Below are 16,459 nucleotides of genomic sequence, written 5' to 3'. Positions count from 1 at the left end.
AATCTTCTACATAAATAAATAAAGGTTCCCCCCCCCCAAGTCTCTGGAAACTGCAGATTAAACAATTACTTAAAAGTATATCATACAATGCAATTCTTTCAATGATCGGCCTCTAGATTACTTTCCTAAGTACAGTCATACCTCATGTTACGTTTGCTTCATGTTAGGTTTTTTCAGGTTACGTCCCGTAGCGACCTGGAAGTATCGGAAAGGGTTACTTCCAGGTTTCGCCGCTCGTGCATGTGCAGAAGCACAAAATGACGTCATGCGCAGAAGCGGCAAATCGCAACCCGCACATGCGCAGATGTGCCGCTGCAGGTTGTGCTCTTTTCATGTTGCAAACGGGCCTCCGGAACGGATCCCGTTCGCAGACAGAGGTACCACTGTAATAAACTCAGTTCATTCATGGGCAAGGAGATGTTGTAGTTCAGGAATGGGGAACTTGTGGTCCTCCAGGTGTTGTTGGGGCTCCAACTTCCATCAGCTCCAGCCAGGATGGCCAGTGGCCAAGGATGATGAGAACATCAAGAGGGCCACAGGTTCCCCATCCCTACTACACTGGAACTGATTCACAGGTGTAGTATAGATTGCCAATTTTTCCTGCCAGGTCTGTGTTCCCTGTGCATTCCTTTTCCATTGTCAAATTCATCATGTGGGTGTGGGTGAACATCATGGATAGGTGGGTGAACATGTGTGTTTACATATCTTTCTAGCCATTTAGGTCGCTATTTTTTTAGACTGATCCTGTATTTCTAGTAAGCATACATACTAGGAAGTAATCCCCATTTTCCAAAAAGTTTAGGTAGCCACTGGTAGCCAGCAACCACTGACTAGGCTAAGACTATACATTGACAGAGTCAATTGCAATAGTGCCACTTCAACCCCAGTCAAACTCTGTCCTTTGGGCAGCACAGGTTCTCTTGCCCATCACCTTCCTCCAAATCATGGAATCATATAATTGTAGAGTTGGAAGGGACCCTGAACATCATCTAGTTCTAGGCCAACTATGTAGCTATTCCATACAGGGATGGAACCAACAGCCTTGCCATTATCAGCATCACAAATGAACAAGTTGGAACAAATGTAGCTCCGCGTTGAACTTCTGACAGGTGGGCATTCTCTGTGGCCTGCACTATTGTTCTGTGTATGCGGTAAAGATTTGTTATATGTCCAGAGCTGGTGTAAGGTGCTTCATATCCTTGCAGGAGGCTCCCTCAGTCCCCAGAAGTCCTCTGGCCAGTAGTAGCAGACCATGGGGTCAGGCAGAGCTGCTTTCCTGATATTGATATCTCCGCAGCTTGCCTGAACAGCACTAGAGCAGTGCGGCAGCGGAGTCAGGACTGGATAGATGCAGTGGCAGGAACACCAGACGAGCCTCTTTGCGTCCACACAGCCCTGAATTTACCTAGCTCCAGTGCCATCCAGGTAAATCACAGGGCTGCTTCTTCCTACCATGCTTCAACTCCTCCTGGTTTTGTCGCTCTTCCTCTGCGTTGCTGCCGCCCTCCCTGAGCATGCAGACAGTGGCAACAGTGAGGAGATGAAGCAGCCTCTCAGTGGCGTAGCGCGGGTTGCCACTGCCCAGGGTTGCGCGGAGGGGGTGAGTGGGAGGGAGGAAAATGGATGGAACACGCATGCGCATTCAGCTGCCTAATGGCATATACGCCACCCAAGGGATTGCAGCTACAGAGATAAGAAAAGAAGAGTCGTTCCGTTGTCTGGAGAGGTCGCTTCCTGGTTCGCATGAAGAAGCTCTTTTCAACAGAGTCAACGCACAGCACTGAGTGTTGAAATTTTGCGCACCCTAACATTTTTGAACCCCTGTGCCCCTCCCACACTACACCACTGGAGCAGCCTCCTGTATCTCCCCCCTTGAACCTGGAGCCAGCATTTTGCAAAAGCTCTCCAAAAAATGATCTGGATAGACCGGCTTGCAGTCTGAAAAAGTAAGAAGACTGTGGGGGCATGAAAGTTTCAGAGGATTCCCAGGGATTGTCTTGTTTAGGGTGGCCATGGCACAGCAAGGATGGATTCACAAGAGGGGAACAGACTGCGATGGGTGGCAGTTCCTGCCTCTAGGGAACTTGTAGGCTTAAGAGGCTAGGATTTGTGAAGTGTGGGGCGGGTGGTGAGGGGGGGGAGAGAGAGAGAGAGAAAGCGGAGAGAAACACATGAGAATTGTCTTCCTTGGGGCTAAACATTTCTTCTGAGGGGCCTGTCCTGTAGCCATGATTTCCTGCCACGGAGGGAAAAGGGCTGCGAAGCATCTGGAGAGAAGGAGACTCTCTTTACCAGCTTGTTTCCTGTACGTTAAATTGGAAGGCCTTGTCTGTGCAAATAGATTTCAAAATAGAGCCTGCCCTTTGACTGTCTCTGTAATTGCATGGCTCTTGCAGTGTTTTATTTGGCTGCCAGAGTAGTTAACCCCTGGAAGTAAAGGGTTGAGGATGGCGTGACCAGCACGGGTGTGTAGACATGGCCATGTGAATGCCGCCTTGTTTAAATAAGCCTGCTTACCCACGGCCCTTTTTCAGCAACATTTGTACTCACTTTTTCTCTTTGTGTGTGATATATATATATAAATACCACACATATATAGATATTTATCACATGCAAAAAGTTGATTTAAAATATGCTAGCTCCTGGGGTGTACAGATAATGAGGTGGTTTTAGCTACCCAAAAGAGGGGAGGGAGTTTTTTCACTGCTTTGATGTAACCCACATCTGTCAAGCCTGGCTGGGGGTAGGGGGTTGAATTTGTTTTTGTTTAATTTCAAGGGCTCTTGTCTTCCTTATTTGCCCAATCAGTTTAAGCTTCTGCCCCAGGCACTCCCTTGTGCTGTTCTTTTCTTCTGCCAGCGCACAGGTTATTGCGTGTGAAATGTGAGCTCCACTTCTCTTGCGCAGGTTACAGAGAGTTGCAAAGACCCTTTAATCTTTCGCGGTGTGGTTTTCAAGCACATGTACCCAGCCCAACCCCAACCCCCCGGAATACAACACAGATACAGCTACATCAGTCTATCATTGAGCACTTGGGGTCCTGCCTTCTAAGAATCTGTGTTGTGACTTATCTTTGCGTGAAACATTTGGTGTCTCTGTTTGGGAAATTTGAACCGCTTAACTGGACTTAAGAATAAAAGCCTCACACATTCCAGTTCAATTTGTTAGAGTCCGTAGTCCGTTTTCTCTCTCAACCTGTTGCAAAAGAGTTATCCAAATTTAAGATTTATTTGTTTTTTTGAAAAACCTGGAGGCACAGACGAGCTTCGTTGCTTATTCCTTTGTGCAGTCTTCTAATGTACTAAATATCTTAAACATCTTGAAATACGGGTTTGCAAATTAGTAATTTCTTTTAAAATTGTCAAACAATTTTGAATTCACATCAGACATTAGTGGGAAATCGCTAATAATTTAATGCTTGATTCAGACAAATTTTCTTCACCCAGTAATCAGTTTCTTAAGAATGGTAGCCTAATGGGCCTTTGTACTTGATATTGTCCACTTTTTGAAATTATAAATGTTTTGGTTTGGGGTATTTAATTGGCATTTGCAAATTGTATTACAATTGGTTAGTATTTCACAATTTTCGAATTCTTTGTTGAGTGTGGGGTGTGTGTATGTGTATGATATTTTAATTAGCAGTTGCCTTTATTTACACTGTCATCTCTGCTGTGGCAAATTTTCAGCAGCTTAATTTTGAGGTTAACCAAACAGGTTTTAATAGTTTGATGAAACATGAGAGCACTTGCACTAATGTGTGTTGAAAATAACGTGGGCTTCTAGTTCCAGTTATTGATGGACTATGTTACTGCTCTCTGGAACATAAAGCAATTATTCCTGCAACTATTAAATAAGAAACACTTTAAAAGGAGTCATTGCCAACCTTTCTCTCCGGGGTGGGGGATCTTGTTGACCGGAAGAAAAGTCACATCTGAATTACTAAATCAGCTTAATTAAGGGTCATTTTGGAAATACACATAAAAATCCTTACTACTCAATGGGTGAAATGGAAGCATTTCATTATATACTGTAGCATGCATGAACAGATAATAATTAAAACAGACCTGCAGTAAAGAGGCTAATAAATGTGGGGCATGTAGCTTGCTGTAAAATTAAAATACTCTTTCCACTCCAATCATCATCAGCTGAGTTCTTCATTCATCCCCTTTAACTGTCAGTTAAAAGAGAACCAAGAATTGTTTTAATAAAAAGATTACTACTTTTTCTGCAAGTTATTGAAGAAGAAGCACCCCAGCAGAACTATATTACTGAATGCTAGTTAGTATCCCTGAAAAGTATAAGAACAAAGGTGTAGCTTTTATGAAGGACACGAACCCGTTTTACAACAATATTCAAATCAAAGTAGAAAAATGACAACAGCCAAAGAACCCAACGGCTGATGGGATTTTTATTATGCACGCTGCTAATTCCTGTTATAGAAGTTTGTAAAGGTGTGATTTATTCATCACAATTTCCTCTGTAGATTTGCAGCCTCTAGGGTACAGTAGTAGGTGGTCAATTTTGCACCGCTTTTAAGATTAGTAGAACAGAATGCTAATTTTGATGTGTGTGTTTTTCCTTGCGGTTCGTAGCCCATTCCCCCATAGAAGTATTTTAAAACTAAAACTGCGCCCGGTAAGCAGGCCTTTGGTTTTGTTGATAAATCCGTGGGCTTAAGTATATATAATACCACATTTGGTTTTTAAAGCAGTATTTCATCCTTCTTTGAGATGTACATCTAGGGCACTAAACAGTTTAATGCATGAGAGGCTGTCAGCTGTAGAATAAACAGGAGTAAACAGAATTTGACAATGGCTTAGATTTGCGTAAAGTGTTCTTGTCGGGTGGAGGCGAAGTCTGTAGCAACTAGATTGTGAAACACAGCCAGCAGTTCTTGTCTCCAGTGATGGATGATGTTAGTGTATCAAATGGGCTGTGAATGTTAGAAGTTTGGAAACTTGAGTGGATTTGGAGGTTTTAAAAAGTACATTATTTGTAAAGAAAACAAGCCGAGGCAGAGTAGGCTTTTCGTTGTTCTGAAGACCCTCTCCGCGTATTAGATTTCGCCCTCATCATGCTTGCTTAGACTGCCTTTTATGTTAAAACCCCGAGGAGGGGAATAATTCTGGTTTCGTTTTTTTTTTACGTGTGTTTATCTTAACACATTTCTTTGCAAAGGCTCTTCTTTGTGTGCTGTTGCTGCCTGGTCCTACGCTGGGGCGTAACTCTCTCCCTGCTGCTGCAGCATCCTGCATGAAACAAATGAGCTGGTGTTGCAAGTTGCGTTGGAAAGCGAGGGAGGAAAGAAAATCCTTGCTGCAGCTTGCAGCAGTCACAAGAGGGAGCTGAGGGCTGGCTACATGGGCCTTAGGATGGAGCTGAAGCAGCCTGCCTCCCATCTATCCCTCCCAAAGCCCCTCTCTGCTCTATTCCTTCTCTGTGCTTGGCATAGCCGTGGTGAGATCTGCTGGTTTGGCAACAGGAGAGCCAGTTCTTCCTCTTGCCTGTAGCAAGGAAACGTCAAAACCCCCCAAAAACCCTTGCATCTGCCCTTGAAGCTGCAAACACAATCTTGTGCACAGCAGGCCATAGGATCCGGCCTTTATTGCGTCGTATCCCTTAATTCCAGCATATAACAAACAATTATTACAGACACCCCAAGTGTCATTGTTTTCCATGGACAGTCCTGGATTTACAGAAGCCGTCCTGGTTTCTCATTCAATCCCAGAATGTGCTGCTTTTCTTTAGGACGTCCTAATTTTCACCGGAGAAATGTTGGAGGGTATGGAGTTATGCGACCCCCGAGCCAAGGAGATAAGGAACTATACATCCTTTAGAAGACATAAAGGCAGCCCTGTATAGGGAAGTTTTTAATTTATTATTATTATTATTATTATTATTATTATTATTATTATTATTATTATTATTATTTATTTATTTATTTATTTATACCCCGCCCATCTGGCTGAGTTTCCCCAGCCGCTCTGGGCGGCTCCCAATCGAGTGTTAAAAACAATACAGCGTTAAATATTAAAAACTTCCCTAAACAGGTTTGTTTTTATGTATGTTGGAAGCCACCTAGAGTGACTGGGGCAACCCAGTCAGATGGACAGGGTATAAATAATAAAATCATTGCTATCATCATCGTTGTTAAATAGAATGTCCTTATTTTCACTGGAGAAATGTTGGAGGGTATGTTATTATTGGAGGGGTTCTCAACATTATCCTGTCATTTTATTACTTACTTTTAGAATATATTATTTCTCTTCCTCCCCACCCCACCCCCCTTTTTTCCCCCTTTTGGAAAAGTGGTGAAAGTTTAAGAGAACTTTGACTACTGAGTTTGCGGTCATTGTCAAGAGCCACATTGTGGAAGGGAAAAAGACACCCATTGTTTCAGTTTGGGTACTTGGGAATTAAGCACTTTATAAACTCTTTGTGAGTTGCTTTACCACCCTTACTCATATTTACAGTATCTCAGCCAAAAAGTGCATGACTTGACAAAGGCAGGATCTATGTCTAAGCAGGGATTTAAACTTAAGTCCGGTTCTCTAATTTTTGGACTTTGCTGGCTGAGGGAGCCAGCTTGTCATTAATTGAAAGGTTACTTAATTTCTTCCTTTCTGCTTCTTCTTAAATGTCTATGCATGGTCTGGCTTGACAGCAAACTCCTTCTTAGATAGGGAAACGTTGAAATGCACTTCTGTGATTCATAACAGAGTCTAAAGTTATTCGCAGTGCAATGCCATGTATTATTTTTTTTTACACACAAGTTAGTCACACTGTGTTCAGCAGAACTTACTCTGGCCCTCCAGATGTTTGGGACTACAATACCCATCATCCCTGACCACTGGTCCTGTTAGCTAGGGATGATGGGAATTGTAGTCCCAAACATCTGGAGGGCCAGAGTTTGCCTATGCCTGCTCTTGGGCTTCCCGATCAGAAGGTTGACGGTTCAAATCCCCGTGACCAAGATTTATTTTTAGTTATGTGTCTCCTCCATGGCTCACATGGGCATCTTTCCATGAGCGATTATGTACCTACCTCTGGCTTCCTGGCAGACCTGTGAACTGTTGCACATGTTCAGGACAGGTGTTTTAATGAGTCTCTTGGGCTCCCTGCCTTTTACACAAGTCCCTACACGATGTAACAGCCCTTCCAAAATCTCTCCGAACCACACAAGAGGTAGCCCTCTCCCCCCCCCTTAATTACCAGACAAAGCGCGCTCAGTATATTTCAGGCTCGTCTGCGAGAGCTGGATTTAAGTCATCCCTCTGTGTTCCTGCGCCATTAGTCCATATACTATACTTCTGGGATAATGGAGTAGAGAAAGTTGCTGGTAATGTGTTGGGCCTCTGTTGTCCCTTGAGGTGCTATACAAATCTAAGCAATTTTCGCTTACTTGCCACTTGTCAAAATCTGGAAAGAACATTATGAACCCTGCAGAAATTCTTAAAATGGCAGCTCCTATTCAGCCAGAGCTTTTGTTCTGTAATTTTTGGGCTCCTGAAAGGAGTGCCCCACTGTTCTAATTAAAATAAATGGGCAAAGGACAGGCTTCTGCATTTCACATGTTCTATGGAGTACTAAGGGCTGGGGGGGGGTGGGGAGTATAAAAGAAGCCAAATATTTTACAAATGTAGAGGGAAAATGTCTGTACCATAGCTACAAAGGCTGTATTTTGTAGGGGGTGGGGGGAACAGGTAGAACCAAAAAGCTGGTAGCCTTGAAGAAAACAAACAGAGACAAGTTTCCCCCCAAGATTTTCTAAAACTATATACACACACACACACACACACACACACACACACACATATATATATACACACATACACACACACACATACACACACAGTGGTACCTCGGGTTACATACGCTTCAGGTTACATACGCTTCAGGTTACAGACTCCGCTAACCCAGAAATAGTACCTCGGGTTAAGAACTTTACCTCAGGATGAGAACAGAAATTGCACGGCAGCAGCGGGAGGCCCCATTAGCTAAAGTGGTACCTCAGGTTAAGAACAGTTTCAGGTTAAGAAGGGACCTCCAGAACGAATTAAGTTCTTAACCAGAGGTACCACTGTACAGTTTTACCAAGCACTGTATAAACATTTTTAGCAAATCACATTTAAAGTGCATTTATAGCATTTTAACAGGCATGGCTTCCTCAAAAGAATCCTGGGAGCTTCAGGTTACAAAGAGTTTCAGTTCCTGGCACCCTTAACAAACTACAGTTCCCAGTGCTTTAAATGACCAAATCACTCTTACTTTACCATTCATTCAGGCCTTGCTATTCCTTCCCCAAACTCCATCCTCTCCCTCTGTTGTTGTTTTTCTAACTTAGATTGGGGGGCAGGCAGTCCTGTTTTGGGTGCAAAGGATGGATGAAAGCGAGATATATTTATGTTGAAGATATGTGATACAACTGCTGGGATAGCTCAGTCGGCAGAACATGAGACTCTTAATCTCAAGGTTGTGGGTTCGAGCCACGTTGGGCAAAAGATTCCTGCTTTGCAGCAGGTTGGACTAAATGACCCTTGTGGTCCATTCCAACAATGCTTATATGAATAAATGACTAAGAAGTGTCCAGTAAGAAAGAGATCACTACTCATCAAAGAAAGGAAACTCCCAGATAAGGCTCCTTTGTTTAACCATGACCACAGGGGAGAAAGTACTTCCATACATTAGTTTTGATTGGCCTGGATAAATTAATACGGAGCAGGGAAACTGGTGCGTCATCATCAGGAACTAACTGGGTTCCATGTTAGAGGTAAGGAGAAAACGTTTTGTTCCGAGAACAGTTGTCTGGAAACTATGGAGGACTTTTGCTGCTCTCCCTTTATGGATGCACACTAATGTGTCTGATAGTAAGCTATATCCTCTTTGATATGGGACTGTCTGCTAGTAAGGTTAGATAACCTTCTATTCTGGAGTTAGGCCCAGTTTACCTGAAGGAGCATCTCCAGCCCCAAGTTTCCAAGCACGATTCAAAGTGTTGGTGCTCACTTTTAAAGCCCTAAACATCCTCGGCCCTGTATACCCAAAGGAGCGTCTCCAGCCCCATCATTCAGCCTGAACACTGAGGTCCAGCGCCAAGGGCCTTCTGGCAGTTCCCTCACGGTGAGAAGTGAAGTTGCAGGAAACCAGGCAGAGGGCCTTCTCGGTAGTGGCGCCTGCCCTCCCATCAGATGTCAAGGAGATAAAGAACTATGCAACTTTTAGAAGACACTTTAAGGCAGCCCTGTATCAGGATGTTTATAATTGATTTTTAAAAATGTTTTTATATGTGTTGGAAGCCACCCAGAGTGGCTGGGGCAACCTAGCCAGATGGGTGGGGTATTATTATTATTATTATTATTATTATTATTATTATTAATACTAGATAGAAGATGCTGACATCCTTCCCAGCAAATACTGTTCTGTGAGTGTAAATAAGCTACGCTTAAAAAGATTTAGCAAAGCAGAACTTTCTAGAGGGCATAGGGTTTTGTTGTGGGTTTCATTGGTAGTTTTAGTATGATTGTAACAGCAATGCCGTCGTAAAATGCTATTTAATCATTCCTTTTATGTAGATATTATATATATCTATATCAATCCACAGGTTGCACAACTGGCCGCCAGCGACTTTTCTCTTCATCAGTTGATCATATCTACTTACACAAGCAGTCAAGCACTCAGCAAAGAAGATATCTCTTTTTCCAGAGACAAAGAAATGCTCCCTATAGCATAGTCTGGCCAGCTACGGTTTCTCCGGCTCATCCAGTTCCTAAGGTACTGTAATTTCTATTATCTGATCCTTTCTCCAGTCAATATAAAGGTTGACTGCACGAGTGATCAAGTACATTCATCCCTGACAGCTGGGAGTTTGAATCATGGTTTTGTTACCAGGGCTGAGATTTGATATTGGAACGCTGGTGCGCCAAGTTCCCTGCTCCCTGCTATGCTAAAGACAGCGCCAAATCAATTTCTCAGCCAGTTTAAATCTGATGCTCCTTCAGCTGCCGCAAACCCAAATGCGTTTTTTGTTTTGTTTTGTTAGTCTCGTTGTTTAAAAAAGAAAGATATTTTGCAATTGGTTAGAAGTCAAGTCAATGTGAATTGACTGCACTTGAGGGGGGGGGAATATCACTGTACGTTTTAAAAATAGCAAACTTAAAAACATTTCTGTCCATTTCCAGCTTTGTTTATTTGCTTCCACCTAAAAACTGAAATGCTTATTAAAAGGTCAGTGAGCTGCCCTGCTATGTATCTTATCAAGTAAACCTTCCTGTTACTTGCTGAAACTAGCTTCTTGGAATACAGAGATGGCATATTTTAAAAGGCAACCTGGAAAGTATGGGTTGAGGTTGCCGTTTTTTAAATTTCAGTGTTCATTGAAAGTAGTAACTCAAGCTATTTCATAGTTTTGACATACGCGTTGTCCAGTCCTATACGGTATTTACTCAGAATGAGTCCCATTGGTTTCCATAGGGCTTACTCTCGTTGAACAATGCTTAGGACCTGATCTCATGATGATTTGCTCAAAAATTAGTTCAGTGTAGGTCTTAAAGTAAGAAGAGGTGCTTAGCTTTCAGGACAACTCCCATTAAACTGTCCCAGCTCCTTCAAAGACCTTCCTGCATTCTGTGTGGAGGTCTGTGTTCAATGTGAAGGGAGATTCAAAGCACATTTGGGAAACAACAACAACAATTTTGTTATTTATACCCCGCCCATCTGGGCAGCTTCCAACATATATAAAAACATAATAAACATCAAACATTAAAAACTTCCAGTTACAGGGCTACCTTCAGATGTCTTCTAAAAGTTGTTTAGTTATTTGATGGGAGGGCATTCCACAAGGCGGGTGCAACTACTGAGAAGGCCCTCTGCCTGGTTCCCTGTAACCTTACTTCTTGCAGTGAGGGAACCACCAAAAGGCCCTTGGAGCTGGACCTCAGTGTTCTGGCTGAACAATGGGGGTGGAGACGCTCCTTCAGGTATACTGGGCTGGGGCCGTTTAGGGCTTTAAAGTTCAGCACCAACACTTTGAATTGTGCTTGAAAATGTACTGGGAATCTGTGTAGATCCTTTAGGACCTGTGTTATATGGTCCTGGCAGCCGCTCCCAGTCGCCAGTCTAGCTGCCGCATTCCAGATTAGTTGCAGTTTCCAAGTACAGTGGTACCTCGGGTTAAGTACTTAATTCGTCCGTTCTTAACCTGAAACTGTTCTTAACCTGAAGCACCACTTTAGCTAATGGGGTCTTATGCTGCCGCCGCGTCGCCAGAGCCCAATTTCTGTTCTTATCCTGAAGCAAAGTTCTTAACCTGAAGCCCTATTTCTGGCTTAGTGGAGTGTGTAACCTGAAGCGTATGTAACCCGAGGTACCACTGTAAATACATTTAGAAGCCTCCCCATGACTGGGAACTCCTATGACACGATTAGAACCTCCCTTCAGACCTTTGAGCTCAACACCTGAAGGTCAGAAGTGGAGCTGGCACATGGGGAATGTTTGGGGTGGGGCTTGTACCTTGCCCCGCTTTTACCCGCCTGTTAGGGCAGGACGATACAACACGCAGCCCAGGGGCCGCAATTGGCCCTTGGAGCGTTTTTTGGAGCAGCCCTTGGCAACATTTGACACACATACCCCTGCAGCTCTTGCACTGCCTTCCCCAAACCAGGTAAGGAGGCACTGGGCTGTGGGAAGGAGATGTGAGGGCTCTGACAGGGCCTTCTTATAATCCCAATATCCCAAGTCTAACATTGCTTCCTCTGGGTATTACTAGCTTCTGTTATGCAAGCTCTGAATTCTGGAAAGTAAACTAGTATCTACCGTATTTTTCGCTCTTTAGGACGCACTTTTCCCCCTCCAAAAATGAAGGGGAAATGTCTGTGCGTCCTGTGGAGCGAATGAAGGCTTTCGCTGAAGCCCGGGGAGCGCAGCGCCAACTCCCGCTGCGCTTCCCGGGCTTCAGGCAGCTATCTGCAAGCCTTTGGGCTCCAAAGGCTTGCGGATAGCAGCCTGTTCTGGGGGCTGGGGTTGGGGGAAGCTCGGGCTTCCCTTGCCCCAGCCTCGTGGCTGGGGGGGGGATTTCCCCCCCTTTATTTCCCCGCCCCCAAAAACTAGGTTCGCCCTATGGTCCGGTGCGCCCTATGGAGCGAAAAATACGGTACATCTTAGATGTTTTCAGAAATCTCAGGGGCGAGTAGTAGCACAGGTGCATGAATTTATCTATAAATGTGGTGCCAGATGAAATGCCGAAAACCTGGTTTGCAGAGATTGTGGAACCGCTTGCCTGTTTTCAGAAATGTCTTCAGTGATGCAGATCAAAGAAAAAAACTTTGTTCTGTTCTGATTTGCCTGCTCCCTTGCTATATTATTTACTATTACTACTGTAGCTATTGTTGTTATTATTTGTTTTTCTTACCCGCCCTTCGCCAGAAGATCCCAGGATGGGTTACGCTGTGCAGCTAAAACAATAGGCAACAACAGCCCCAACCATAATCCGCCCCCACCTCCATCCAAAAAAAAATCATTCCATGCAACATCTTACAATACAAAATCAATATTCAGATTTAAAAGGCTGGAATGGGTAGCTACATACACAGAGCACAGCGCTAAGACCTGCATGTCTGAGCAACCAATCTGCCTTCTGATTTTAATGTCAAAAGGAAGATAGCAAATAGTGAGAACAACCTCACTAAAAGTGTAATTAAAATGTGTGTGTCTATTATTATGTGTGTCCTGTGTCTGCAAAGAGCAGCACTTTGGCGGCTGCCTTTTTTATATTTTGCGGGCTGCCTTTTTTATATTTTGCGCTGCCTACATTTTGGGTTCCACAGTGCAAATCCTTATCAGAATCAGCCTCGTGGGCCAAATCTGATAGGTGGGCAGGGGCTTCCTGTTAGTCACATGACATCACATTATTGGCTGGTGGGCAGGGCCCGCCCACCTGTTGCAATTGGGGTTCCCACTTGGGAACCGCAGTCAGCCCTGTGTTTCATGCTTTGGGAAGCTCTGAGCATAGGGACAGCAAACTCCTTGTCCCCGTCCCCCCCCCGCCCTTCCTGCCATTTACAAAGGCAGGATAAGCAAGTCTGAAGATTGCAGATGACAGCTGCAAGCAGGCCTTTGCCTGCAAAACGTACCTTTGTTTCTCAACTTCATAGAGTTGGCATATTCCAAAAAGCAAAAACCCGGACACCCCCCCCCCCCAATCGGGGCACCCCTTCCCACCATTGAACATCTCCGTCAGGTGGCTGGCACCGTGAGCCAGCCTCACACTGAAAGAGAGAAGGGGGGGGGATAGAAGGGAAGGGAGAGAGAGGTGGAATCTACACACATAAAAACTGAATATGCTTTTTTTAAAAAGCATTATTAAAAATACATTGAATTTTCCATAAGGCTCACCATTGCCATCTAGTGTCACATTGTATGTTGCACTTACTTAAAACACACTTAAAACGTTTTATTTGCAGCTATATAGCTGAATCCACAGGGACGCGGGTGGCGCTGTGGGTAAAACCTCAATGCCTAGGACTTGCCGATCGCATGGTCGGCGGTTCGAATCCCTGCAGCGGGGTGAGCTCCTGTCTTTCGGCCCCAGCTCCTGCCCACCTAGTAGTTTGAAAGCACCCCTAAGTGCAAGTAGATAAATAGGTACCGCTTTATAGCGGGAAGGTAAACAGCGTTTCCGTGTGCTGCGCTGGTGCTGGCTCACCAGAGCAGCTTCGTCACGCTGGCCACGTGACCCGGAAGTGTCTCCGGACAGCGCTGGCTCCCGGCCTCTTAAGTGAGATGAGTGCGCAACCCTAGAGTCGGACACGACTGGCCCGTACAGGCAGGCGTACCTTTACCTTTTAGCTGAATCCACAGAGAGAGAGAGCGCGCAACATCAGAGGGCACCAGGGAGGGAGGCCCGCGCTGAGAAAGAAATCATTATTTTGGCAAGAAATCACCCCTGCTGCTATATATCCAGGTTTCCCCAAGGATTGCTCTCACTTGCATTAGCTGCTGACGGGCGGCCGTGGGTGCGGGTGGGCAGTGATCCTGCATAGCATTGGGCTTGGTTGCATGAGAGAGATCCCTCTTGTACACCCAAGCTCAATACTTTGCAGGATGGCTCTCCCTTCACAACTGCTGAGAGCAAATCTGCTTAGGGCTACATTGCAAAAGTGCTGTTTGAAGCATCTGTCCCCATTTTCCTTGAAATGAAATGTAGCCCCCGCACTTCAGCTGCAACAGGAACATAGGAGTTGCCTTAAAGTGCTTCTCAAACCTGTATTTGAAGAAGCTCATGCTCTTCTCTGAACCAGTGGCGGCCACTGCTGCCTGCCTGCCTGCCTGCTTGCAGGAAAAGCATGTGAACTGCGGCAAACAGTGCTTTTGAGCAGATCTGAATCTCTGCTGATCAGCTGGTGTGTGGAGATTGCATCCTACTGCCTCTATGGCTTGATACCGTTTCATGCTGGGAACAGGGCATGCAGGCAAGGCAGGATTGAGCCCTGTCTTCCTGTCCAGCAGCTGGCATCTTCAGGTGGGCATGGTGTTGGAGAAGTGCCTTTGTAGGCAAAACTAGAACCCCTGGCAATTCAAGAGTGGCCTGTTGGCCTGTGATTCCCCGCCCTTGATTTATACAGTCATACCTCGGGTTACAGATGCTTTGGGTTGCACGATTTCAGGTTGTGCACCGCACCGAACCCGGAAGTACCAGAATGGGTTACTTCCGGGTTTTGGCGCTTGTGCATGTGCAGCAGTGCTAAATCGCGCTTTGCGCATGCGCAGAAGCGCCGAATTATGACCCACGGATTGCGGGTTGTGAACGTGCATCCCACATGGATCACATTTGCAACCCGAGCATCCAATGTATATAGAATGTCTTGGCTCTACAGTTTAAGGTTAAAAATTGATAAATCATATGATTGAATGTTCCTCCATACAAATACAAAAACCCTATATATAGCATGTTGGACTGAAGAGTTCTAGCCTAGCCTTTATCCTGACAGGCTTGCTGTCTATGTAGAGGTTTTCATTGGTGTGCTTCATGGGAGGCACATTTAGTCACACGAGCCAGGAAGAGAGCATACCTTGCAATAAACATCCCTGGAGAGCAAATAGCTTCAAACGAATGAAGCAGAGCCCGCAGGGTAGCGTAAAATCTGAACAAGGGTTTGCCCGGGGCCCAAACCTACTTGTATTCACTGCCAAGCCCCAAACCGTTTTTATTTATTCATTAATTCACACACTCGCACACTCTTCTGCCTTCTCTAGCAACAATAAAATCCACAGTCCTAGAATATCTCCATCTATAAACAGTCAGTTCCCAAGGTTATCCCTTTTGCCCATTCACAACATTGGGAAGATACAAATGGTGTGTTGTCAGTTCAGGATACAGGGGTGGGAAAGAGTGGGTGGTCCAAAAATGAACCTTGGCTACAGATCATGGTTTGTTGGGAGCAAAACAAACCACAATGTCTGTGTCAGCCGTAACGCTGAGCAGGAGTTTGTGGTTCTTCCCAGCATGAGCAGGGATTTTTTTACTTTCGTTTCTTTTGTTCTTTAATATCGTAAGCTACTTTGGGAAGGCCATGGGCAGCGTTCGTAAGCGGACTAAAATATTTTAAATGAATAATTTTTTAATTTTAAAAAAAGCACAAAGTTGCTCTCACAGACCTTCCAAGTGTCCCTATTTTCCAGGGACGCCTCTGATTTAGAGAAGCCATCCCAGTTTCCAATTAGATCCTGGAATGTCCCACTTTTCCTTATGATGTCCCTATTTTCATTGGAGAAATGTTGGAGGGTATGGAGTTATCCGACCTACCAAGCTGTCTGAAGGCAATCCTGTATATGGAAGTTTTTAAAAAATGTTTAATATTTTATTATGTTTTTATGGATGTTGGAAGTTGCCCAGTGGCTAGGGCAACCCAGTCAGATGGGTGGGGTGTAAATAGTAAAATTACCATTATGGAATGGGACGTCCCTATTTTTATTAGAAAAATGTTGGAGGGTATGGCAAACCAATAACTATAGACATCTTCCACAATCTGGTGCCTTCTAGATTATTGAAACTACAATTCCTTCCATCCCTCTTGATTAGACTTGCTGTCCAGGAGTTACGGAAAGGCTGCACTATGGTTTATTTACCACATCGTGCAAACACCGCCTATAATATGTGTGTTTATATTTGTGCGAATAAAGATGTGTGTGGTTGCGTAGTAAAGTCCAGCGAAGCAATTAAGTAAAGAGTTGCCTGAATTTGGAGTCGCACCCCTGAATTTGGGGGTTATTGAGTTGTTGTTTTTATTTTGATTATATATTTTGTGGTTTTATATTTTGATTTTGTTCTGTGAACCACCCTGAGACCTCCAGGTATAGGGCGGTATATAAATTCAATAAATAACCACTACCACCACAACAAATAATTTATCTTTTCCACAGAATTCCCACCTGTGCTGTTTTGTGGATGGGGGGTGGGTTGTGG

The 16,459-nt window shown here is 44.5% G+C and overlaps 1 protein-coding gene across 4 annotated transcripts in view; it reads left to right on the top strand.

The window, feature by feature from the left end:
• The window catches only part of METAP1D (methionyl aminopeptidase type 1D, mitochondrial), a 99,645-nt gene that overhangs the window by 35,381 nt on the left and 47,805 nt on the right, over positions 1-16,459 (top strand). For 3 of the 4 annotated variants that reach the window (XM_083470291.1, XM_083470290.1, XM_083470289.1), the window contains exon 2: positions 9,602-9,771. In XM_083470291.1, the coding sequence (XP_083326417.1) occupies positions 9,602-9,771 (170 nt within the window). Of the gene's footprint in view, positions 1-1,220; positions 1,426-9,601; positions 9,772-16,459 lie in introns of those variants that run through there. The other variant, XM_083470293.1, reaches the window with a different exon arrangement.

The sequence above is a fragment of the Podarcis liolepis genome (assembly GCF_965112155.1).
Source record: "Podarcis liolepis genome assembly, chromosome: 1".
Lineage (NCBI taxonomy): Eukaryota > Metazoa > Chordata > Lepidosauria > Squamata > Lacertidae > Podarcis > Podarcis liolepis.
This window is presented reverse-complemented; position numbering and strand designations above follow the sequence as displayed.